General features: G+C 26.6%; 1 protein-coding gene across 5 annotated transcripts; it reads left to right on the plus strand.

Annotated features, from left to right (window-relative positions):
• The first annotated feature begins 4,200 nt into the window (after positions 1-4,200).
• On the plus strand, positions 4,201-23,320 carry LOC145190805 (rac GTPase-activating protein 1-like). 5 transcript variants are annotated; one of them, XM_090090299.1, is made up of 25 exons: positions 4,201-4,451; positions 7,285-7,385; positions 7,985-8,025; positions 8,281-8,341; positions 8,702-8,856; positions 9,049-9,118; positions 10,674-10,724; positions 11,492-11,536; positions 13,558-13,596; positions 14,416-14,457; positions 15,170-15,326; positions 15,611-15,665; positions 16,088-16,168; positions 16,643-16,699; positions 17,191-17,248; positions 18,171-18,221; positions 18,304-18,349; positions 18,549-18,640; positions 20,706-20,762; positions 21,117-21,181; positions 21,274-21,334; positions 21,478-21,589; positions 22,161-22,399; positions 22,577-22,788; positions 22,937-23,320. In XM_090090299.1, exons 1-25 carry the CDS (start codon positions 4,304-4,306, stop codon positions 22,986-22,988), a joined length of 2,148 nt encoding a protein of 715 aa, XP_089946425.1. In that variant the 5' UTR covers positions 4,201-4,303; the 3' UTR covers positions 22,989-23,320. The 5 variants fall into 5 exon arrangements, with proteins under 5 accessions (XP_089946425.1, XP_089946427.1, XP_089946426.1 ...); XM_090090301.1 differs by lacking the exon at positions 16,088-16,168; XM_090090300.1 differs by lacking the exon at positions 14,416-14,457.
• Positions 23,321-24,500: the final 1,180 nt, after the last annotated feature.

Genomic DNA, 24,500 nt, shown 5'->3' on the forward strand with positions numbered 1-24,500 from the left:
ATATATATATATATATATATATATATATATATATATATATATATATATATATATATATATATATATATATATATACGCTTGAGAGGTTCTTTACTTGGTATCTTATGAATAAACAAAGACGAAAGCAGATAAAGTTTTTCTTGTTTCCTGGAGTTTATCGAAATTTAGTGTTAAACCTTATTGAATATTTCACTAAACCTGAAATAAGAAAATGGTACAAAACAATAAGATTCAAAAATCAGTTCTGAAATAAAAGTATCGGATTTTAATTCTAAGGAGAGTCTGTGACCGATTATATGCAAGTAATAAATGTTATTTAGAAACTAAATTAATTTTTAAAAAGCCTCAAATAATTTCGTTTCAGTTTATTTATTTTTTTGTCTTTCATTTAAATAACCAAGAACCTTTAGTTTAAAGGTTCTCGAAAAATTTTTCATTGTAATTAAAAGTAGAAATCAGTCCGAAAATATACTTGTCTTATATTGTGATGTCATAAACTGTGATGCATCACATGGATTTTTCAATATACAGGGTGCGTCAGCCATTTGAGAACATATTTTTAATTTTTTATAAATAATAAAAAGTTAAACAGAAAATACTTTTAATCAAAATCAATTATATAAATAATATAAGATAAACTATTGTTTGTAACTTCATTCAATGAAATCTTCGATTCGAGACCTAAGCCGACCGCAAGCGCGCTTGAGATGGCCCTAATCTGTTGTCCATTACTCGGACAATGGGATCTTTCAGAGAATCTTTGGTGTTGTGGAGATGTTTACTAACATCTCTTTCTCGAATACGCCCCACACATAATAATCTAACGGATTCATTTCTGGATAGTTTGCAGGCCACAAGTTTGGAGTGATGTGATCATAAAAATATGTCCGCCAACCATTCCTGAGTGTTTTGAGCATAATTTGCTGGTGCAGAGTCTTGTTGAAAAATGTAGACCCTTCCATTTCTTACTCTATCGATCCAAGGCTTAACAACAGTACCCAAGACTTCAATGTAAGCAGCAGAAGTGACTCTTAGTCCTTGCAGAAAGAAGTGTGGTTTTGCGATGGACCTCATTGACTTTTTAGGGCTCTCGTCAACGATATTCTGAACTTGATAAATAAATTAAGGTGTTCAAGTCGTGTCTGACCGTTGCTCGTGCTTTTTACGTTTAGCAGCTTGATTACAATCACCATCATTTTCTTCTAACTCCTTGCAAACTTTAAAAACATAAGATCGGAGGACTTTAAGAAATTGTGTGATTTGTAAATCGCTATGCTCTGCCTTTAACGCTACAATACAGCATGTCTTTTCATTTCTTGTGTTAGTTTATTATCTGTCATTTTTAATTATCTGCAAAAAATAAAAAAAATTAATGTAACAAAGAAATGATGGCATTAAGCAAATAGCTTATGCATCCTGTAATATCAGGCCGGATAATAAATAGCTAAAACGTTTTCCTGTATACCACTTCTTTTTTATACACTTAGGGTGATGGAGAAAAGAAAAAATGCTTATTCACATTTAGTAATTGAAATCATTTGATTTGAGTTTATTTTTCATATACACTTTAGTTTTGTCATATCTGGTAATGTTTTTTATCATATCTGGTTATGTCTTTTATTACTTCGCAAGTTGGATTTTTTGGAAAGTTATTTAAAATTTGTTTGTGTAGCATGAATAAAATATTGTAACAAAAAAAGTTGAAAAATTATTCTTTGACGCTGAAAATTAATTTTTCAACTTTTTGCTATAATTATTATTCATTTTACAAAGTTTTGTATGAATATTGTTTATTTATAAACAATTCTTAAATAAAATAACATTTCAAAAAATCCGACTTACAAATAAAAAAAAAACATACCCAGGTATATTTAAAAATTATTCAGCACTCTGATTTTTCTCATCAAAGTATTAATTTTTTAAAATGAAGTAAGAATTTACTGGAAATAAATACAAGAAATATTAGAAATATTATAAAGAAAAAAGTTCAGTAAACCCATTTTTTAAAGACAAAAGAGTTTACAGTTTGACAAAGCCCAATTCCTCCCAGTGTTCATCAATGACGCAAACTATGCCGACATTAATGGCGTTTATCCTTGTTTATCATTTAAAAAACAAGTTTTAAGAGTATGTTTCGTCTCTAGCATAAAGTGTCTCAACTTTTTTGTTTAGTTCAGACGAACTTAACAAAAATGCTGTGTAAGCTTTTAAATAAGTAAATAATCTTTAATATTGGTCAACTGAATGGATTTTGAGTATTATACTGGAAAAGTATACATATATAAAAGTTTATTCTTCTGATTCGTTTATTTAATTATAAAATTTAGCGCTAAGTATAACTTTTTGTAAAAAAAACAAACCTTATGTTGTTTTTAGTTATTCATTGTTTTTTATTTTAGCTTGTTAACCTTTCAATTTGGTCAGGATGAAGAAATTTAATAACATGGCTGTTCCGTTAAAAATGTTTGCAATTTAGTTGCTCTTCTTAATGATTTCAGTTTTTGCAATACAAGCTCCACTGCCTTAAAAATCTCTGACAAAAAAAATTTTTCACCGTGTGATCCTTATGACAAAACTAACTCCATTAACCTACATAGGTCACATTTATTTACTTGACGTTTTGAATGTCTTCCCATTTTCTGTAAGACTAATATCCTCCACACTTATGTTTTTTACAAAATCAAAGATGTTTAACGTGAAACAGCAGTTATTGCCCTATGAAAATTAATAAATTATAATTGCAACTTTTGTTACTAAAAAGTAAATTCCTATAGTTTTATGCTTCATCATTAAAAGCCACATGGTAAACAACCAAAATTTAAAGCTTAAGTTACTACAATCAGTTAAAGCTTTTAATTTTTTTCAGCATGAAATTTTTCTCCAATACCCCAAATTTTTTAAACCATTTATACCGAGTTTGGAAGATTGGGGCATTGAGTTTTGACATCAATATTTTCTCTTTAATCCCCGTTCTTGTTAACTTAATTCATACGCAAAAATATTCATAAAAATCTTAAAGATTTGTTCAAAACGCTCTCTCTCACACAGGCAAACAGGACATATACATCCCCAAAAATAACCAAATGGAGAAAAAAACATTCCTAAACTGTTTTTTTGTTATATTAATCATAGTACTCTTCTGGAACTTATGATTAAGATTACAGAACATTAACATTTTATTTGGAATTGACAGTCAGGAGAGACTTATTCAGTTTTAATTCTTTTGCTTTTTCCTATATATGTTCAAGGTATATGTCTGCCTCATAATGCAAATGAAAGCAACTTACTTCATCCAACAGAATCGAGCAATCGTTTCTCACGAACAATCGTTTCTGTCAATGAGTAAATAAAAGTCTTTGTTAAATTTTCTGTCAGCGAGTTAAAAACAGTTTTACTTAAGCAAAAAAAAAAAAATTAAGAAGAAATTAAAGATACTGAGATAAAATTTGAGTGAAGAAATGATAAACTTTTTTTTTTTAAACAGTAGGTTTCAAATGAAAGTTCGTCCTTCTTACTTTTTGTATGGTTAAAGACAAAAAAGTTTTAGTGTATATCAGCTAAGCATAATTATTTTGAAATATTTCTAGAAAGTATTCTGAGGAAAACAAGAACAACTCGAGCTTCCCTAAACACGTCCCTGGTTTGGATTCATTGGGGAATAAACGTGATATTTGTTTTACAGCATATAAATAGGAGAGCGTACTTTATTAAGTTTACGATGGTTTTTTTTACTATTATTATTTTTTAACATATTAGTTGCATTTTCCCAAGAGTAATGTAAAGTGAATTCAATTTTTCTGATGACCGCATCCTTTAATTTCAAGTAACAGATGATATTAATACACTTAATTGTTACTTTAGAAATTTCTAATTAAATAAAAAAAACTGTTTAAGAGCTTTATGAATACCATTTGTTGAGCTGGAAAAAAAAATTTGTTGAGCTGGAAAACCGAAAAAAAGATTTAACATGACCTTACGTTACCAGTTTTTAAAACTTTTTTTGTTTAGGTTTAGAGGTTTTGATTGGCTTAATGGTGACGAAGCGCGAATAAACCTTCATATGTTTACACTATGGTTTAACATGCAAAAGTTATTCTCAGATATCAATACTTTATTAAATAACTATAATTTTAGAAAAAATCTGTTAGTAAAAATTTTATTTCCATTTAAATAATTTTCTTTTTTATTATTATTTTTAGAGCAATATATACAGCTACAAAGCTACTTCTAAATTTGTACTAATTAAAGATATTTTTTAACAAGTGTGTCCAAAACATTCAAAAATTTGAACTTCAGCACCGAAATGAAAAAGGCCAAGAAAACTGATTCCGAAAAAGCTAGCACTAAAACTTCTCTTGAGCAGTTTGATACCAATATGACTAGTGTTGCAATAAAAAAGTATGACGAACTTATTAGATGTACCAATGTCTTGGCTGAAGGCATTGAAAGTGGTAAGGTTTTTTAAAAACTTTATTTGTCTGTAAATTAAATGATGAAAATATTAGTCAAGTACAATTAACTTTACATAAGATAATAAATAATGATTATAATTGTCTGCAGTTTATTTAGCTATAAATACTTTTTATATATAACATTTGTTCTTAATCATGTTTTCTCCATTATCCAAATTTCTAATTTTACATATGCTTACCATACCTAAAGAGTGATTTCAAAGTTTCCTCTTTAAAAAAATTGAGTTTGTTGATATGAAGATATTTTTATTAAATATGTGCCATAAAGTAATCTTAAAAGTATAAAATAATCTTAAAATATTACAAGACTATGACTTTTTGTAAACAACAATTTTTATGACTTTTATAATATTAAGACTTGTATATACAGGAAATAAAATAAGTCAAATAATATTTGAGTTATTCTGTATCCTGTATATAGATGTAGAATTGAAGTACGAAGAACTAAGAAATATTACTGTGAAATAAACTTGTTATATAAGAAAATCAAAATTAAAATAAAAACTATATTGTATAAAGCACCACAATAAATTGCACTTTTGACTTCAATATCTTTTTAAGAATTTGTATGCATGGGTTTTGCAAAATAATTGGAAATTATTCTTTTTTAGTCTTTAATGTAATGTAAGATGTTTTTTTTTTTTAACAGCTTTTTTTTTTTTTTTTTTTTTTTTGATAGTTCTATCTCTACTAAACCTTTGATAACTAAAAAGATGCTGTAATTTTATTTTTATGTTCCCAGATAGTGACTATGATTTTTCATCGCATTCCAAAACGTTTGGTAACAAACTTCATCTTTGCTACCAATAATATTGTTAATATTTGAACTTGGCATAAGTTAAGCATTACAAATACAATCTTCACCAGTTTATTTGTTTTTAAGCTAAATTATTTACTTAGATTTTTCATATGTATTAGAACATCTGCAAAATAATTTTTCTAACTTTTGTTATATTTCAGAAAAGACTTAGTACAGAGTCTATTGCTGGTTTACTTTTTTATACTTATAATCCAGAAACTTGACACTATAATTTCATTAGGAAAAATATATAACCTTAAATATTTGCAACAAAATATATACTCACAGGTATTGCTATGTTATGTTTTAATGTAAATGCTTTTTAAAGTTCTGGTTTTATTAATGGTGGATTCTAAGCTGCTTTATTGGGTAAAGAAGCTACTGCTTAATTCCTGGACTTAAGTAGCAGTTGTCTAAAGATCTTATATTCATAATGAAGTTTATAGTATTTTTTTGAATACTTATGTTTAGCATTAGTTTTGCAATAATGGTATCAAGTTTTTTTTTTTTTATGTGTTTCTATTTATTGAGAATTTTTTAATGTTTGATTATGTCAGTTGGTTTTTTCAATGCATACCTAGAACCTTGTTTGATTTTACTAAATGTTTTTTGAGTTAACCTGGTTAGGTCAAAAAACTATACACACGCACACAAACAAACAAACAAACAAACAAATACACACAGTGCATTTATTAAATATTGCAAAAAATAAATAGACAATATCTCAAACATTTTATTAAAACATATATACCACAAAATTTCATAATTATTAGCACTTTTGGAGGTTTTATTTTATATGTTCAATAATATCCCCATCAACTTGCATAATCAATTCACATCAATAAAGAATGTCGGTCACAGAAGACAATAATTCATCCTGTGATACTTCAGATTTGACCTTTACAGTTCTTTCTTAAGTTCATGTTTTGGACAATTCCTCTTCAATAAGCTTTTGATTTAATTACACCCCAGAAATAAAAATCTAAGGGATTAAGATCTGGTGATCTGGCAAACCAATTAAAATCAAATCGATTACCAATGACATGTTTATGGAAGTCCCCTTCTCTAGCAGACAAGAAATAATGAGTAGGTGCACCATCGTGCTGAAAGACTGTTGAGGATAAATTACGTTTTCCACGCAATTGGCAGAAAATGAGTCTCTAGCATGTCTGTATAATTTTCTCCTGTTACAGTTTCCTCAAAGAAAAATAATTGCAAACGAAATGAGGCTGTAAAACTCATTTAGAATGTTTTTCATCACCTCAAATGACACAACTATGTCTGTGAACATGACTGTCCATGTAAAAATATGCCTCATAAACCTCCATATATGTGCTATATATTTTTTTATAAAAAAATGTGTCAAAATTCCATTGGTGAAAAATATAGTTCTATGGTTTTTTGCATTACTTAATAAACGCACTGTTTGTGTGTGTGTGTGTGTGTGTGTGTGTGTGTGTGTGTGTGTGTGTGTGTGTGTGTGTGTGTGTGTGTGTGTGTGTGTGTGTGTGTGTGTTTGTGTGTGATTACAATGCCTAAAGCGTTTTAAAATTTATTTATGTTTCTAAATATTTAAGATAATTAAGTGCTTAGCTTTATAGTAAGTTTGTATATAAATAGTCACAAAATGTTTTACAATGATGTTGTATCACAATATCTGATTTAATAAGATAAATATATATCAATATAGTGAGCCTTAGGTATTTTAAAATTTATGAGTCAAATTTTATCAATTTATTCACTTAATTCTGGAATTAAGTAAACAAATTCAAGTGTTCTTTTAGTGTTAAACTATACATTTGCAGTATATTATTTATGTTTTTAAATCTCTTAGTAGATTTGAATTACTGAAAATTTACAAAAGTGTGATCAATCAATTCATGATCAAAAGACAAGTTTAAAAGACAAGTTTTTAAATCTTACCTACTATATAGATTCATGCACTTATAATATAAATTTATGTATTGATTAAAATGCATGTCCTTAAATCTTTTAACTTAAATTTTATTATAGAGTTTCTTAAGTTTGTTTCCCATCAAGATAAGTGTCGTGAGAAGTGGCATGGTTGTGAAGAAGAAAATCACATGATGAAAAAGGAGATGGCAAAATACAAGGTTTGACATTTTTTTTCTCTAAACTTTTTTTGTAATTTTTACAAGAGTTTGAAACTTTAGTTAAAATGTGTTTGTTTCATTCCTATAAATTTTAAATAGGAATGAAACAAACACATTTTAACTAAAGTTTCTATAAAGTTAAAATGTGTTTGTTTCATTCCTATAAATTTTACTTTTATCTAATGGTTACGTAAAATTTTGTTCTAATTTCTTTTACAAATGTCCTATACATTTAGTTACCTCAGGTTGATAGTTTACCAAATATCTATATAGGATTAAATAAACCTGTTTTACTACACCCTGTCAATAAAATGATTTATATCATTTAATATCTGCCTTGCGGGACTTTTAAGTTAATTCATTTTCACTAAAAGTTGCTAGAAACTAGTTTGCTTGCATGAGAGTTGCTGCTATTCAGCTTTCTTTGTATTAAGTTCATAACAAAGAGTTGAATATGCATGAAAGTAATAGCTAATAACTTTCTAATTAAACTCTTTACTATTTAAAAATTTCTTTTGAAAATTTATCACTAAGGATTTTTTAGTCATTTTTGATAAAGTAATTATGGAGCCTAATTATTTTCTTATTTTTTCTTAAAGGCAGAAACTGATACCTTGGTGGTAAAATTGAAGCATGCTAGGTTTGTTAAAACAATAGTTTAAAGCCAACAATATTTGCTTAACTAAAATTTAGTTTCTGAAAGCATTGTTTGGTAAAGGTATTTCAAAATTTAGTGTGCTAACAAAGTTGTTTTTTTTTTTTTAAATGATAAAATAAAGTTTTGCAAGCTTTAAAAAAAGGATATTTTTATTATATTGCTGAAACATAATTTAGGGTATGAGTAACATAAGCACAGTGGTATCTCTACTTAGCTTGTTTGTATTAACATTTTTAGGAATCAACTAGATTCTGAAATGAGAAAGCGTTTAAAAGCAGAGCAATCAGTTGACCATATGGTAAGTGCTTTGATTCAACCCAGAAAAAAGTAATTAGTTAATTAAGACAGTTTGTTTTCTTTTATAAGTACAAGATATCATTTTTATAAGGAGCTAATATAGTATGTACAGATGTTTTATAAGTACAAATGCAATGGGAGATTCAATCTCTATCTCTCTCAGATCCTTCTCAAAAGGATTCTGTAATTGTTTATAATTATTTCAGTAATAATTAAATTACATGCTTGATAAGAGACTTAATTTGACCCAAGTTTGTAGCAGGTTTTAAAATGTTTTTGCTCTTTAATAATTTGTTTTTATGTTTAAAAATAATTCAGGATATTTAGAAAAATTAGTTAAAGTGCACTTCCTCTTTATTAGGCTCGCCAGCTTCAATTAATTAAAGAGTTATTGCTTGACAAAGATAGTGGCCATCAGTTGAGTTCTGTTGATAGACAAGCACTTGCCCAATCTTTAAATAACTATAGCTCTGCCACCCACCACCGACATGGGGAAGTGGGGCTTATGAATCAGAGGTAAAATCAGACATTTTATGAAAGATGTGATGAATGTGCTTATATTTTTATTAGAAAAATAAGCATACTTACATCTGTTTAATCAGTCAGGTTGTATAAAAATGTTCTAGAATCTTATATTGCAGCTAGAATCATAGCAGCTTGCTATATATTTTAATTTTGTTTGTTTTTTGTTCTATTTTTTAATTATAGCTACACATTTGAAGAATCTGGAAGTGTTTTGTCGCCATCTGATTATGATATGACAGATGATGATATTTTGGTAGGGACCCAACAAAAAACATATTTATCTAAATTTTAATTACAGTTTATTTGATTTTTAGTTCAAAGTAGCTATGTTAACTTTAGATTAAGTTAATCAGTTGATGAATTTTTAAGTTCTATAAACTAATCTTGTTAATATTTATCCAACAATATTTATAGTTCTTCATTGAAATTGCTTTTAATGTTAAGGGATGGTTATTCAAGTTTTATATTGAACCAAATGTTAAAGATGTTTTATTGAAATTTTAAATTATAGTTTTTAAGAATTTGATCAATTAATGAATTTATGTTTTGTAGTGAGAAATTCCTAACTAAAGTACAATATGCAAGTTTAATTAGGGACTACACACACAGTAGCAAAAAATATTAGAAAAGTAATGCTTTAGGATAAGTCATCCCATTAACTGCTTAAAATACTTTAAAAAACTTAATACTTTAATAAGATGCTAAAATATGGATGCTTTTTAAAAAAATAAAAGTGTAAAGAAGTATTACTTAACTAAACACCAACTCAAAATAGAATTATTGAGTCATTGCTATTTAAAATATGCAAACCTATATGTTGATTGCAATAAGTAATATTAATGTTTTTCCAACATGCATCAAGTGGGCTTGCATCTTGTTTTTATTAGGTTTTAAAGTTTTTTTTTAAATAAAACATTGGAAGCCATTAGAGAATCCTGTTTTTTTTCTGTTTGTTGTTGTATTTTATTATTTTTATTGCAATATAAATGGTTGTTGTTAAGAGCGATTATTTAGTTTATTCAGTATTAATAACATGTAAAAAGACTTTTTCTTGAAACAGATTTGTCTATTCTTATTATTACAAGGATCTTAAATGACGTAATAACTATTGTAGCAGACTGATTTAATAGGAATCATTACATCGCCTAGTGTTTTGTAATATAATGTGGTTCATTATTACCATGAAATGTGTTTTACAATCAGTCATTTCTTTCCAATCTAATGTATCTGCACACTCTAAAATGTTATAACATTTTAGAGTGAGCAGATACAATTTCCTTTATGTTAATTCATTTAAAGCCTACATTTGTTTAGACTGAACTTCATACCATAATATTGTCATTTGTAGGTTTTATGTTATTCCATTCTGTGATTTAAATTCTCATTCTTTTCTTCCCATTATGTTGCACTTCTGAGACTAACTTGACTATTTCAAAAGCTATTTGGAGATGCACTTGTGTGAAGTATATGTGTATACATGTAAACATATATATATTTTTTACAATATTACATATTTGTTGTTAGTTAACTAATAGTACAATTGACAAAAAAAGTTATAGAAAAAACAATTGCCTTCAAAAATTAAACTTTTGAATATAATTCATGGATTAGGGCTTTTTTAAAAATTGAAAGCATTGGTTTTTGTTGGACTTCATAACAGGTAGGTAAAGTCATTTTAATAGTTTTTATTTTGTTTTTTTTTGAGCAGCTAGTTAGAATAGGTTTATAAGTTGTAACAGTATTAATTTTTTGAAATGCAAAACAGACAACATTAAACTGGTTTTTTACATGATTTTTCAAACATTTAGGATGAAACTGGTAGTTCCATGGGACCCCATAAGGGAAAATCCAACAAAAGAGTATGATTTTTTGTTTTAGTTAATTGCTTAAATGAAAAGTCATTAATTTCAAATAATTCTTTTGTTTGCATGTGCACATAAATTGATGTTTGAGATATAATAGCAAAATAGACATTAGTATTTGTCATGTAGTTTAACTAAAAGAATATCAGTGACCTGAAGTTAAAGTGAAATTCTAACATAACAGAACTACATAATTTCTATAAATTAAACTAAGTCTTTAGGTTTGTCTTTAGGGTTGATTATAAGGAGAATTTTAACACTTGGCTAAGATTTGAACTCAGGATAAAACCAGAAAATTGTTGAACAGCTAATGATTTTTTCAGTCCAGTAAACTAAATTTGTTTACATATATTTGACAGAATTTATAGCTCTTTATTGATATTGTTTATGTTAAGTGATGGTTATTCAAGTTTTAAGCTGTACTTCATCTCAAAGTAGTTTTTTGAAAAAATTTTAATCAAGAATTAGATTAGTTTACTAACTTTTAAGTTTTTATAGTTGGAAACTTTAAGCATGTATTTATGAATAATAATATTAAAAGTATTAAGAAAATAACATTTTAACTTAAAATGTTATTTTATGAATGGAAAACCTATCTTTAAATTTTTAAGATTGGTTGTTCCAATAATTGTTTAAAATACTTGCGAATACCAGCTAATTTGTTAAATAGTAAAGATTTCTTTATTTTTTAAAGTCTCAATGCTAATAAGTTTATTGTTTAACATAAAAAGATGTTGTTAATTGCATTCAGTGTTTATCTTAAGGGAAGGCCTTCTGCTCCTTTGCTAGAAACAAATGAAGCTAGTGAGGTAAACCTTTTTTTGTTTGTTTGTTTTTGTTTTTTTTATCTGTTGATTTTTCTAGTTAAATATATATACACACATCTATGTCAAAAAAATTTTGCAAGAACTTTGGCAATCTTCACTAAAACATCAATAAACAAATGTTGCGAAAATTGGAATGTTGACTATTTGATGCAGAGGTTTTGTAGGCAAATTTAGCATTTTAGGCTATTTTTAATTCATTTACTTATTTAATAATACTAATGTCCTAGTTAGTTATTTTTTGGATAGAGAGATGTCATTTTGGATCATCACAAAATGGTAGTAAGTATTGTTAGTAATTATTTGACTAGAAGTAATGATGATGTATTATTGGTTGAATATCTATTAAAACACTTAAAAGGAGCCTGTTTGCCTTTGAGTCAAGATGTTATGCAATTTTGAACCTATTATCTAGCATTAAAAACAACCATAGAAGACTGTGCACAGTATGATCAGAGTCTATATAAGTCCCAGAAAAAAGCGGCCTTTGAAAAAAGAAAATTAAAAACTAAAAATCATGTTAATTGATAGAAAAAATAGCAGTGACAAAGAAATTGTAACTAACCTAATATTAGACAACTCAGATGAAGAAAAAGAAATGGATTTAGATGAAAGTGATTCAGGGAAACTTTTTGTTCCATCCATACTATCAATTAAACACTGAAAAACAGTGCTTTCAACAAAATAAGCTTCAGATTGCACTAACACAAGTGTATGTAATGCAACAATGATATTTGCTTCAGTATTGAATAAAGCTGTGCTAGCTGATAAAAACTGTTCACCACACTCTCTACCTCTCTAAAGCACATTGTATTATTTTTGTCACAATCTTTGTAAAAGGCTGCTAAGCAAGTATAAAACAATCTTATGAACTATTGTCTTGCATTGATGTCTTGGGACTAAGCATAGCAGATATTTTTCTTTAGCAATTCAAGTCTTAGCAGTGTTTTATAATATGAATGTGCTTTGATAGCTCAGCCATCAATACAGCACAAAACAAAGAATCTTGTTAATTGTCAGAGAATGCACTGAAATGAAATCTTTTACCTATATTCATTCTTGAAATTTTCTTGTATGCAATAATCCATGATATGCTCTAGACTATCCAATGGCTCAAGGTCATCTTTTTTTTTAGTTATTTCAAAAACAAATCTTTCAGGTTTTCAAGACAAATTCCAGAGTCATCAGCTAAAGCTTGGTATAAAGCAATTTATTGCTACCTCAGTTTAAAAAAAATTACCTATGAAAATGGTGTATGATATAAAAAATCATGTAATATTTGGTTAAGTCAAATACATTAGAGTAGCTAAAATAGGCTTTTTTCAAAGTGTTAAACTTTTTTGGGTTTCTGAGGGACCTCTAAAATGTTTTCTATTTTGTTAAAAATAGTTCTGGTGAAATTATTTGCTAAAAGGAAACTTTTTATCAAGGATGAGGCTCACAACTTTTCAGTTTTGTAATATTTATTAAAAGTAAATCATTCTTGTGACCTACATATCAAACACCTAATATTATCCTTGCTTCTTATTGAGTTCTTGGCACTTTCAAATAGTTTTGAATACAATGAAGAAGGGAAAAGAATTTCTTATCCAATCTATTTAAAGAATTATTAAACATTGAATTTTAATGTTCATTATAAAAGATTTTGTAGTTTCTAAAAGTAATTTATAAAAACCATCTAAATTAAAATTGTTGGCTGAAATTTTGTGTCACATCAGTCAAAGAATTAAATTTTCAAAACATTTTTTAACATCTATTTGCTCTAAAAGGTTCTTTATATATGATTATTGATCATATACCCATAATTTCGCCTTGTAAAGGTTATTAACAACTTCTCAATAGTGATGTTTATAACTGCTTAGGTAAAATAATTGTTATATTTGATGGCAATATTTTAAACCATCAATTTATTTTTTTTTTAATATCTTTTTAGAATAGGTAAAAATATCTTACTATAGTTTTTGTTATTTTTAATGTTATTTTAGTTGTAAGGTTTTTCTTTTAAGGATCCAGAATATGTTAAAAGAACCAGAGTAACTGAAGAAGTATGTTTATTAGATATTTTGGGCATGAAAATTTGTGTGATAAAATCATGAATGCAGATAGTTTGCATTTGTTTACTAAATGTTTTTCTGTTTGTTTGTTTGTTGTTTGCTTTTTTTTAAAAAAAAAAACAAAAAACAAAAAAACAAAATGTAAGTTACAAAAAAATTCAGTGTTTCCATGGATTTACTTATATTTATACCATAATCTCCATAATTCAAATTAAAATAGATATTTGTTTTTTTTTTAACTAATAATTTTATGATATTTAGAAATATATTTATGTAACAAGGCCACCTTTATATTACATAGCTGGCTTTGTTACATTATACCTTTCTAAATATGAAATTGTAAACTCAATAATATTTCTGTAATTTAAATGTTTTAACTTCAAATGATATTGTCCAATTATTAAAAACATGGTTTTTAATAAGAGTTAATATTTAAGGCTTTAAAACAAACTAATTTCATTGAAACATTTTTAAATACTTAAAAATTTTAAATATAATATTTCAAAAAACATATTAATGTTATCATGGTGTTAAGTATTCAAGATAGTATTATTATCACTAGACCTTTAGAAATTTTTCTAATTTGATCATTTGTAATCTTAGTAAAAGATTATTCAAAGAAAGATTGAAAAGGAAGTTGAAGTTACCACTTTCATAGATGCATTTTGTACTATTTTCTTTTTTAAGTAATTAGTATATAGAGATATGCTATTTAGTAATTAAATTTTAACAACGCTGTATTCAATAAAAAATACTTTTTGGGTGTTTTTCTTTGTTGCCTATTTAAACTGTCTGTTTCAAATTTTCTAGGGTACTCTGCAGAAGTTTAACCGAAGACGCAGATTTCACAAGGTTTTTAGTCTACTTAGATGATAGATTACTCAATGACAGAACTTATAGCTTATATTAAAAGTTTTAAATGACAGATTTATTACATTCCAGCAGCTGAAAACAGCTGAAAAAAGTTTCACTTAGTTAGTTCATAAATTGTTGTACGCCTTTTTAGAAGGACTATAAGGTTACTTTGAATTTATTAAATAGAAGTTTCATTTTTGATTATTATTAACTAAGCTTTTTATACTGCTCTGTTTCAAGAAAGGTTAGCTTGGATTTATACAAAGTGTTTTAAAATTCATCACATAAAACATAATGCACTAAACTTTTGTTTTTTTTTTTTTTCAATTTTAAAAGTGTTTATATACTTAAAAAAATTATATTGTTCAGTAAAAACATCCTTTCTATGGAAAAAGCTAATAACATTGTTTAAAAGGCATTAAAAAGAATTTAAACCCTTAAAAATTAGATTTTAAAATATTGACATTTACTAATGCTTGATATAATACTAATTGAGTTTAAGAGGTTAGATTAATAATTATGTGTGATCAAAGATTTTTGTTAAACTGACATTTAAAGAGTGAATTATGTTATAATTTTATACATTTAACATAATAAAAAAAAGTTTGTATTAAACAAGATGTAATTTTTGACTAATCACTGACACAATACATAATTTTTGTAAAAAGGTTATTGGTATGAAATATATTGTTTGATTCATAAAATTTAGGTTTCACATATTGTTGAAACTCATGTACAAGTAAATGAGACTAGCCCATACAAAAATCTCCACCTAACAGATAGATTGGATCGTGAATTTCCTCGACCCCCTCCTCAGGAAAAGCGATTGCCATCGCGCCAACATTTGAAAGAGTCTGCTACTAGCAGTAAGTTAGAGTGTCATAAAATATTTGAATATACAAGATTTTGGAACTTAAGTAAATAAAGTTTACAAAGTAAATGTATAGTTTAAATATTTGTTTTTATTTTTGTACTTTTTTAAAAAATTTTTAATATGTTCTTTAGTTAAACTTTTTCAAATGATTTATAAACTTTTATCAAGAGTAGGGTTGTAAATGTGATAGTACTTACTAAAACAATATTTTTTTCATATAGATTACAGAATAAGAATGTAGCCTTACTTTGATTTTAACTTTTTATTTGATTTCAGGTGAAATAACTGACTTAAGTGATGATGCTAAAACAAATTCTGAAGCTGCACCAAGGTATTTAGTCTCTTGTTTTTCTGTAAATTTCTAAATTTGGTTAATGTCAAATTAAGATAAAATATTTTCTCTTAAATAATCAATTATTAAACAAACTATCAAAGTTTAAAAAATTTAGTAACACATTAAGTCTATAGCTGAACTAATTCTAATATGCAGTGAAAAAAATCTAAGATGTTAACAAAATTTTATATATTAATCTGTTTTTAATAATTCATAAACTGATAGAACTGATATAATAAAATCCAGACAAGTTTTAAGTGTTAGTAAAATAGAAATGTAGAGCTAATAAATGTAAATTTTACTGATAAACTAACCTGCTTAAGGTTAATTGTTTTAAATTATTGCTTGTGTTAGAAATTAGAAACAAGTTTCTTATGGTCGAAGTTCTATTGATATATTTATCTATTCTTACTTGCTAGCTTCACAATATCTCGTTATCATCATCACCAACCACAACAACAACAACACGTACAACAACAACATGTACAACAATTTCAAAAGTAGGACTAACCAATTATTAATCTCAGACGTTTGAACAAAAAAAAAAAGAACTTTTTTATTTTATTATAATCACTTTTACTAGTTACTAATATTGATGATGGCTCATTAGACAAAAATTAGTGGAATTATTTCCTGGAGAGTTAAGATTTAAAAGTAGGAACTGTTATGAGAAAAACAACTAATGGTTCTTTATAGAATTTAGCTACCATGCCACAACCTGTAGTGATTTGTAACTTTTTTAAGAGAAAAATAAATATTGTTTAGGTACAATAGTTTAGCAATAACAATTTTTATTGATATAAATAAGTTGTTTTTGTAAGATTGAGCCTAAAAAAACTTATAAGGCATTAAAGTAGGATTATTTGTTGTAAATTTGTAAAGTTGTATTCTTTTTGATGTTGCTTAATTTTTAGTTATTTCTTGCATAGTAGCTGATGTTTTTGTTTTAAATCAAGGTTGTGTTGTATTTTTAGAACAATGGCTAAGCAAACAACAATTTCAAATATCTACCCCAGTCTTGATCATCTCACGTAAGTCATCTTATAGTCAATTTACTAGAGTATACTACAGTTAACTGATAATTATGGCTAATTAAAAATCAGTTAATCTTTTATAAAACAGCTTTTACTGTTATGCTAAAATATTACTGATTTAATGATGAAAATCACTGATACATTGACTTTTGGATTTAAAAAAATGTTATATAAATTATGAGTTTGCCACATTGATTATAATCATTGACAGTTACCAGACTGATATTTGTTATGAAACATTCAGCTGAATCCAAAATTAGCAATAGTTGTTGATTTTAAAACTAAAACGGTCATTTGTTATAAATTGATGGCTCTAGAAAGATGCTAGAATTAGGAATCTTGCTAGATTCTGTATTAAAATTTTCTTGTAAAAATACATGAAAACTTAGGTTGATACCTAAGTTTCCATGTATTTTTACAAAAAAATATTTAGCTACAGCTTTTTTGTGCTGTTTTTCTATTTAAATCTTTTTTTAACGTTTATCAAGATCACCAAAGAAGAAGTTCAATACTGTTAGCTCCCCTCGTTTAGCTCGCAAGGAACTGGTATGATATTAATTCCTTTTTAAAAAAGCACAAGTTTTATTCATGGAGTGCTCCTGATCATGCTAAAACATTTTGCATGTAACAAGCAGTAGTTCAGAATACGTTTAAGAATATGTTTATTTAAGCACGTTAACATAACATGCTTAAATAAACGTATTCTTAAGTATAATCATGAGCTACTATATATAAATCCTAATAAACGCTATTTTTTGAAAATTAGAATTTATGTACATAAATTTTTATAGAAAACTTTTTATTCTTTATCTTCTGGCTGAAAATGACACAATAAAGAATGTTAGAGATGTTTTTTTTAAAAATTTGTTATGAATGCTTTAATCTCTCGATATATTTAAGAACCAGTTCCACTTCTAAGTATTGTTAAAAAAATTCAAATTTGTTTTACATATAAAACTGTTTTTTAAATCCTTGTAACCCAAAGATCACTAGCAATGTGTTTTGGTTAAACTGAATAATGCTTGTACAATTGATTCTAGGTAGATACTCCAAGGAAAAAAAACATCTTGGCAACCTTTTAGTCATCAATTTTGAGGTCTTTTGAGACAAAATGTGCCTTTCAACCTCAAGATTATTTATTGTAAAAACTGTTTAACAGCTGTCAAAAATAAATACTATGTATTTGATTATGGATAAAGTGTATGGGAAATGATGTCATGGTTAAAAAAGCTAGTGCTATCTCTTGTAGAATTTTCTAGTTTTTTTTTTGTTTTTGCCTCAGGTAGAATATAATATAATTAAGTAAAAAATTATTTAATTATATTATATTCTACCTGAATTATATTATTTCACCATTATTAAAAGTTTGGTCTCAATATGAATAATTTTTATCTTAAGTTAAAATGATAATAACAACTCTGCATTTAGTAATAAATATTTCAGAATAATTTTCTGGCTTTGTTATTAGGCTCATTCATTTGTAACAAAGATTGCTGTGAAGTTGGAAGCATGTGGTCCGGTAAGTTTTAAACCTAATTAAATTTGTGTTTTATATTAAAAGTTTCTTATAATTCTTATAATTTTTTGAAATTTGCTTTTAGTGTAAGAAAAAAGTTCGGTTTGGAAGTTCAGTTGCAAAATGTAGAGGTGACATTATCAATTAGTTCTGGCAATTATAAGCTAGCCAACTTAAACTTCCACTCTTTAAACTGAAATTTAAAGTATGGTTTTTTAAAAACTATACTTTAAATTTTAAAAATATTATAAAGTCTAATTACCAAAAGTAATTAGACTTTATAATATTTTCCTTACAGTTTAAAGTTCACCACCTGTGTTATCTGTTTAGAATGTAAGGTTGTTTGTCATCTGGAATGTAAAGATGATGTTCCTATGCCATGTTTTCCTAGTAGTAATACACCAGGAAGTAAGAAGCAGAAGGTATTTTTGTGACTTGGTTATTCTTTTTTAGTGTTGTTTATTTGGCATGACTATATATTTTTATTAGTAATGAATTTCAAAAAAAAGTCCTATACATCTGTGATAGAACATTAAACTACTTTTTTTAGTTAAAATAGGTTGACTTATAAAATGGGTTGTTTTATACATTGGTATATACAGTTTACAAAATGTATAAATGTAAAAATCATATTCTTGAACTTAAAGAAATTAAAAAACTAATATTTTCATTTAATTTACATTGGTTTTGTTAGTTTAAAAAAAAGAACTTCAATATTTTTTTATTTTTTAAGATTTTAAAAATTATATTTTTTTATTTTAAACTCAGTTTTAAAATAGACATTCATTAAATTTTTTTTTGTAAAATATGCTTTTAAATTAATTTATAAATTCCTAAATTGTTAACAGGAACTTTAACCTCTTATAGCCCACTTTAATTTCTTGTTGTGTAAAAAATATACTTTTTTTAATTTTATTCACTTATGATTCTAGTATAATGATGAAATTAAAAAAAACATTTTTTTTTTTTTTTTTTTTTTTGGGGGTCAATTTGGAGTTTGTTACTTTTAGGCAACAACAGACGCATAAAGTACTAAAATAGTTTTTTTTTTAAATCTGATACAATTGTGTTTTACATGAAAAACCATGTTTTCTTTTATCTTTCTGATTTTACATTTTATTTAGAGAAATGTATTAAAAAATTTAGGATGCATGAAAAGTTTTAAAACAGTTGGATGTTGGCGTAAAATAGAGACGACATCACACTTGGAGCACTTTACCTTAGGGAAACCATTACAACCAGGATATCTACATCTTCCTTTCTTATCTATAAACTCTGACCAATGTTCGTAACCATCATTTCTAATGAATTTATTTGGAATTGGCGCTGCATGACCTCTTTTTTTCTTTGCATTATAGTTCAGATCAACTGATGTTGAAGGTCGTACTTTTCTGATTGACCTTTTCTCTTGCATAATCAATGATTTGGCAATTGACATTTTGAAAGAATTTAATTACATTACTTTCCAAAAATCAATCATCCAACTCTGTTTCTAATTCCAAATCAGCATCTAACTCTATTTCTAGTTCTGAATCAGTAAGTTAACAATCTAATTTATTATCATTTAGTACAACTGAGTCATCACTTTCGGAAGATAAATCACTTTCCTCTGATACTGCAGGATTTAAAATTGGTCTAGGAAGAACTGATTTTATTTTTTGACCATAAAATTTATAAGTATCCATCTAAGTAGATAAAAAATAATACCTATAATAATGTTGTTTATTAGATTAACTTAATATAATAGACTTTCTGTTGATGCGCAATGTTGCCTGAAGTCAACAAAACACGTTTTCAAACAAAACTTTGCGGTTTGGCTTTTTAAGTGGATATGCGCAATGTTGCTTTAAAGCAATGAAGGTTTAAATTATATTTAAAAACTCGTTTGATTAAAAATTAATGTGAAAGATATATAAGATCACATTAAATATGTTATTAAACAAATTAGTCATTTTTTGAACTGCAAAAAGATGGTATATTTCTGAAAAACAAAGATTAAAAACTGACCTTATTTACAAACACGCAAAAATTCAATTTTTAAAAATCGAAAAGCTAATAAACTTGAGGATTCAAAGTATAAACTTTGGTGTCTGTTTATTTTGATTGGTTAAATACTGAACTAAAGTTATCAACATTCTTTTTATTATAAAATATCACTTTAATTAAACTTTTAAACCATTTTTCGGTATGTTGACTACAAGCAACTCAGGGCTATAAGAGGTTAATTGTCCCATGGTTTTTTCAAAAAAAAAAAAAAAAAAAAAAAAAAAAAAGAAATGAAATGAAATGTATTACAAACATTAAAGTTAAGTTGTTCATCATTTTTTCCTTTGATTTACAGCATTTAAAGTAAAACTTAACAAACAACATTTTTCTTCAATTTTTTTTTTTTTTTTTTTAAATTTATATTTGAGGTTATCTTTCTATTCTCTGTTACAATCTTGTATTTATTTAATCTTTTTTTTTTTTAAATTTTGTTTATTAAAGGAAGGTACAATTGAATATTATTTGACAAATAAATCCATGAAAGTCCCTCCAATTGTTGTAAGTAATCTTGTTTCTAGATAATTCAAAATTTTAACTATGACTAACTGTTGTTTTTATACTTGATACTTGTTATGTTTGTACTGTTATGTTGATCTTTATGTTTGTTAAAGTTTAAAGTTTAACTAAATCAATATATGTTTTGCTATTTTAAGATAAGTTTTTGGTTCATGAATGTCATGCTTTAAATTTATAAAAATAAATTTAATAAGCAGTGCAGTTGTTTCCCTCGCATTTTGTTGCCTGTTTTATTTTATAATCATATCTTCAAAAGATTGATTAGAAAAAATCTTCAAAAATAACATAGATAATTATATCATGCAAATTTATAAATTATCTTAACTTCATTTAAAGCAAAATTGCATTGAAGAAATTGAAAAACGTGGATTAAAAGAGACTGGTATATACAGAATTCCAGGGTGAGTTTGTTTGCAGTTCTTTTAAGTAAAAGTTGTTTGGTTAATTAAATTTGTTTTAAAGTTTGAATACTTTTTTTTTCTTCATATATTAGTGCAGAGAAAGATGTTAGGGAATTAAAAGAGAAGTTTCTCCGAGGCAAAATACCTGATTTGGTAAAAATTTGAATATTTGTTATCTGAAATATTAAATTTTTATTCTCTTTTTTCTTCATGTTAGGGATTTTATTAGGGTTTAGCAAGAACTAATATAAAGTGAAGGCTTTCAAGTGTATTAAAGTAAATCTTTTGTTTACTAGACCAAGTACCATGATATTCATGTTATATGTGGATGTTTAAAAGATTTTCTAAGGGGTTTGAGTGAACCCTTAGTGACATTTGCATTACATGAGTCATTTATTTGTGCTGCTGGTGGGTTTTTATTAACGTTCTATAATAACATATAGCATTTGTTAAATATGTTCTGTTGATGAAAAAAGTCGATAATTAACAAAAGGTGGGTCCAGGACTTTACTATGGTTGAATGGGGAATGTGTATCAGCAGATAATTTGCAAAATATTTTGTAATGAATTTTTTACAATTGCTCATTAAAAAAAATTTATGCATTAGTGTTTTTATATGTATCTTAGTGAATCTCTTGTCTGCACAATTCCTCCAGAACACTTTTTTACCAACAGGAGTTTATCACAAAAAAGTTACTGTCAGAAAAATCTCTTGTAACAAGTTTTTTTAGTTTAATATTGAATTTTGTTACTTTATTGAATAAATTTTTCTAAGTTTCTCAAGAAAAAGCTTCAAATATATAATATATAAAGTTTACTTATGAATTTGAAGATTCATAAGTAAAATTTATCAGAAAAGATTATTTTAAAAAAGTATTATATTAAGTTTTCATTAGTTCTGGATCCACCTTCTCTTTAAAATGCTTTTAAAGGAATAATCTAAATAATGAGATTTTATTGTAATTTTCTGTTCTTTAAGCATTAAGTGATGAAGATGATAGTTTAAGTGCAATGTACCAGTGTGTAAGCGAACTTCCTCAAGCAAATCGTGACACTTTAGCTTTGGTTATACTTCATCTTCAGCATGTTGCAAACTCTCCTCAAACACAAATGTGTGTATCAAATCTTGCTAAAGTATTTGGACCTACAATTGTCGGACATCGGTCACAAAACCCAACACATATGGAAATGCTAGAGGATATTAAATCACAACCTGAAGTATGAATTTTGTGTGTTATTTTTTAAAGGTTTCTGATGTTTAATGAAGGTTTGCTAATTTGAATTTAAAAAATAACAAGTATTTTTAAAGGCATAGTTTGATTTTCATAATTGTATTGGTTTATTTAACTTAAAGTTTATTTTTTAGATTTTAAATATTTTGCTTTTTTATAATAGGTCGTTTGTCGGTTGTTAGAGATGCCTTCAGATTATTGGAATCAATTTGTTGGTGGTCCCCCTGCTGCAAAGACTCCCCCATATAATCCCAATTATTTTACTGCCACACCCACCACACCCGAACGTAAGCCAGAGGTTTTTTCAGAAAACCGATTGGGTCCTTACAACAAAGAAAATAACGATCCACGAAAGTTTTCTGCAATGACCCCTAAGTAAATGATTTTTGTTATGACTAATATGCTTTTACAATTAATTACAGGGATTTTTTGTGTGTTATTTCTTAACACACAAATTATTTAATTCTAAAGATTAATTGTTAAAAAAGGACTTTTTTTGCATAAATATTTTTAATAATTTAAGAATAAAGTCAAGTAAAGACTCCAAGCGTCAGTATTTCAACTCCCCGTCGTGAAAGCATTCTTTAAGAAGAAAGATTGAAGAAAAAACTTAGCCGTTGATATTGAATGAGAAGAGCTTATACATTGTAAATATACATTTAACATGCAAAACTTCTCTCGTGTCTCCAAAAGACCAAACACGTGGAAAAAGACATTATAAAAGTTAATGTGTTAATTGCGTTTTGTTATTTTGTAACCAATATTTATTGGAAAGCTCTTGTGATTTTTTTAAATTTTGCTTAGAAGTAAAACTTTAACTTCAATTGTCATTAAAGTTGAAATTTTGTTTTATAGAAGTTTTAAACTGTAGTTGCATGATTTTAATATATTGGTCAACACGTTTTAAGAGTATTCTTTTATCTAAAATGTTCTGAATTGATGAGTTATTGCTTTTCAATATTATCTTCTTAAAATGGAAAGCTTTTAATATACGCTTGTTTTATTTCTTTGGGTTTTCTATGCAAAAAAAAAGATGAGGACTGATAATCAGATTGTTTATTTAAAAATAATTATTTCATATTTGATTGTTATATTTTACTATTTAATTTTCTTCCAAGAACCATTTTATTTGTAAACTTGATATTCAATGTAATCTATAACTTAAATAAAAAGAAATCTTTTAAATATTTTTGTTAGTTAGCTTTTGTTTTATATTTTGTGTTTGATATTTGAATTACGAAGCAAGCTTTATTCGTCTGCTTGTCATACCAGGGGCGGGGGTGTATTTAGAAAGTGAAGACTTTTTAGAAGTTATAAATGCAACTAGTTATGCGAAGATCTTAAAATGTTAATATAACTTATGAAGAGCAGTTATGAACACATGATACATGTCTCGTCTATCAGAAAATAAAAGCCAGGTGGGCAACTTGCCGTCAAGCATCGCACTAATATTTTACACTATTTGAAGTTAGTTCAACATCTCTCGACTAGAATCAAGTTGCAAATTCAATAGTGCAAGTAACTTCAATAGTAGCAGTAGTATTTGTTGTGGGTACTTCAACTGATTTTGTTCTTACTTTAACCTAAAACCAGTCTAAAATAGTTTGCGACTCAAATAAGTTGGTTACGCCCGCTTTAGAAAATAAAGTTTCATGCGATTCTGAAATGGGAAGAAAATTCTTTATTTTATGGAGAAATTAAAGACATTTTTTCGGATTTCATGATAAATCTTGGGCAGTTGAAATGCTTTATGATATGAATTTTTTGCAGGATCTTTTGTTTTGGACTGATATAATACAGCATTTACAAAGTCTAAAATTTGTCTCTTCAAAAAAAAAAAGAAAAAAAGATCTGAACTTAACCAGACTAATTTTAGTTCTCAAACAAAAAAAACATCCTTTTTCAAAGAGATCTAACTTTAAAAAAAAACCTTTCATCATTTTCTTCAAAGGAAGAAGATTATTTCTTATCCAGTAATGAATCCATTTTAATCGATATTTTGTAGTAAAGTTTGTTCAATTTTCTCAAACATGGCTGAAGAAGTATCTCAGTTTGAAACGGAACTATTAGATCTTCAAAAAAATCAA

The sequence above is a fragment of the Hydra viridissima genome, unplaced genomic scaffold, assembly GCF_058129835.1.
Source record: "Hydra viridissima isolate aposymbiotic clone 2 unplaced genomic scaffold, HvirCarnegie_v1 scaffold_6, whole genome shotgun sequence".
Taxonomy (NCBI): domain Eukaryota; kingdom Metazoa; phylum Cnidaria; class Hydrozoa; order Anthoathecata; family Hydridae; genus Hydra; species Hydra viridissima.

What these genes read in the sequence shown, in the direction of transcription:
- LOC145190805 (XM_090090299.1), top strand. Translation starts at nt 4,304, where the DNA reads ATGAAAAAGGCCAAGAAAACTGATTCCGAAAAAGCTAGCACTAAAACT. An exon ending in TGACAGATGATGATATTTTG is followed by an intron (nt 9,119 to 10,673) that starts GTAGGGACCCAA and finishes TCAAACATTTAG; the next exon opens with GATGAAACTGGTAGTTCCAT. An exon ending in TGAAAGTCCCTCCAATTGTT is followed by an intron (nt 20,763 to 21,116) that starts GTAAGTAATCTT and finishes CTTCATTTAAAG; the next exon opens with CAAAATTGCATTGAAGAAAT.